Below are 210 nucleotides of genomic sequence, written 5' to 3'. Positions count from 1 at the left end.
CCCTCCTGGGCACCTCCAGGCGCTCCTGCAGCTCCAGGCTCCACTTGAGCTGCCCGGCCACGGGGGGCATGTTGCGGTGGATCGGGGGGATGTCCCCCGCGGCCGTGGCCGCGATCTGGGCGTCGTACAGGATCTTGGTGTTGTCCAGCTCGGCGTCGAACAGCTCCAGCATGACGGAGTAGCGGGGCACCACCTCGGCCAGGATCAGCG

The 210-nt window shown here is 69.5% G+C and overlaps 1 protein-coding gene across 1 annotated transcript in view; it reads right to left on the bottom strand.

The window, feature by feature from the left end:
* Positions 1-210, bottom strand: part of DNAH17 (dynein, axonemal, heavy chain 17) — a 76,281-nt gene that overhangs the window by 68,324 nt on the left and 7,747 nt on the right. The window contains 1 exon segment of the mRNA XM_014531725.1: positions 12-210. Within this exon segment, the coding sequence (XP_014387211.1) occupies positions 12-210 (199 nt within the window).

This window comes from Myotis brandtii, unplaced genomic scaffold (genome assembly GCF_000412655.1).
Source record: "Myotis brandtii unplaced genomic scaffold, ASM41265v1 scaffold825, whole genome shotgun sequence".
Taxonomy (NCBI): Eukaryota; Metazoa; Chordata; class Mammalia; order Chiroptera; family Vespertilionidae; genus Myotis; species Myotis brandtii.
This window is presented reverse-complemented; position numbering and strand designations above follow the sequence as displayed.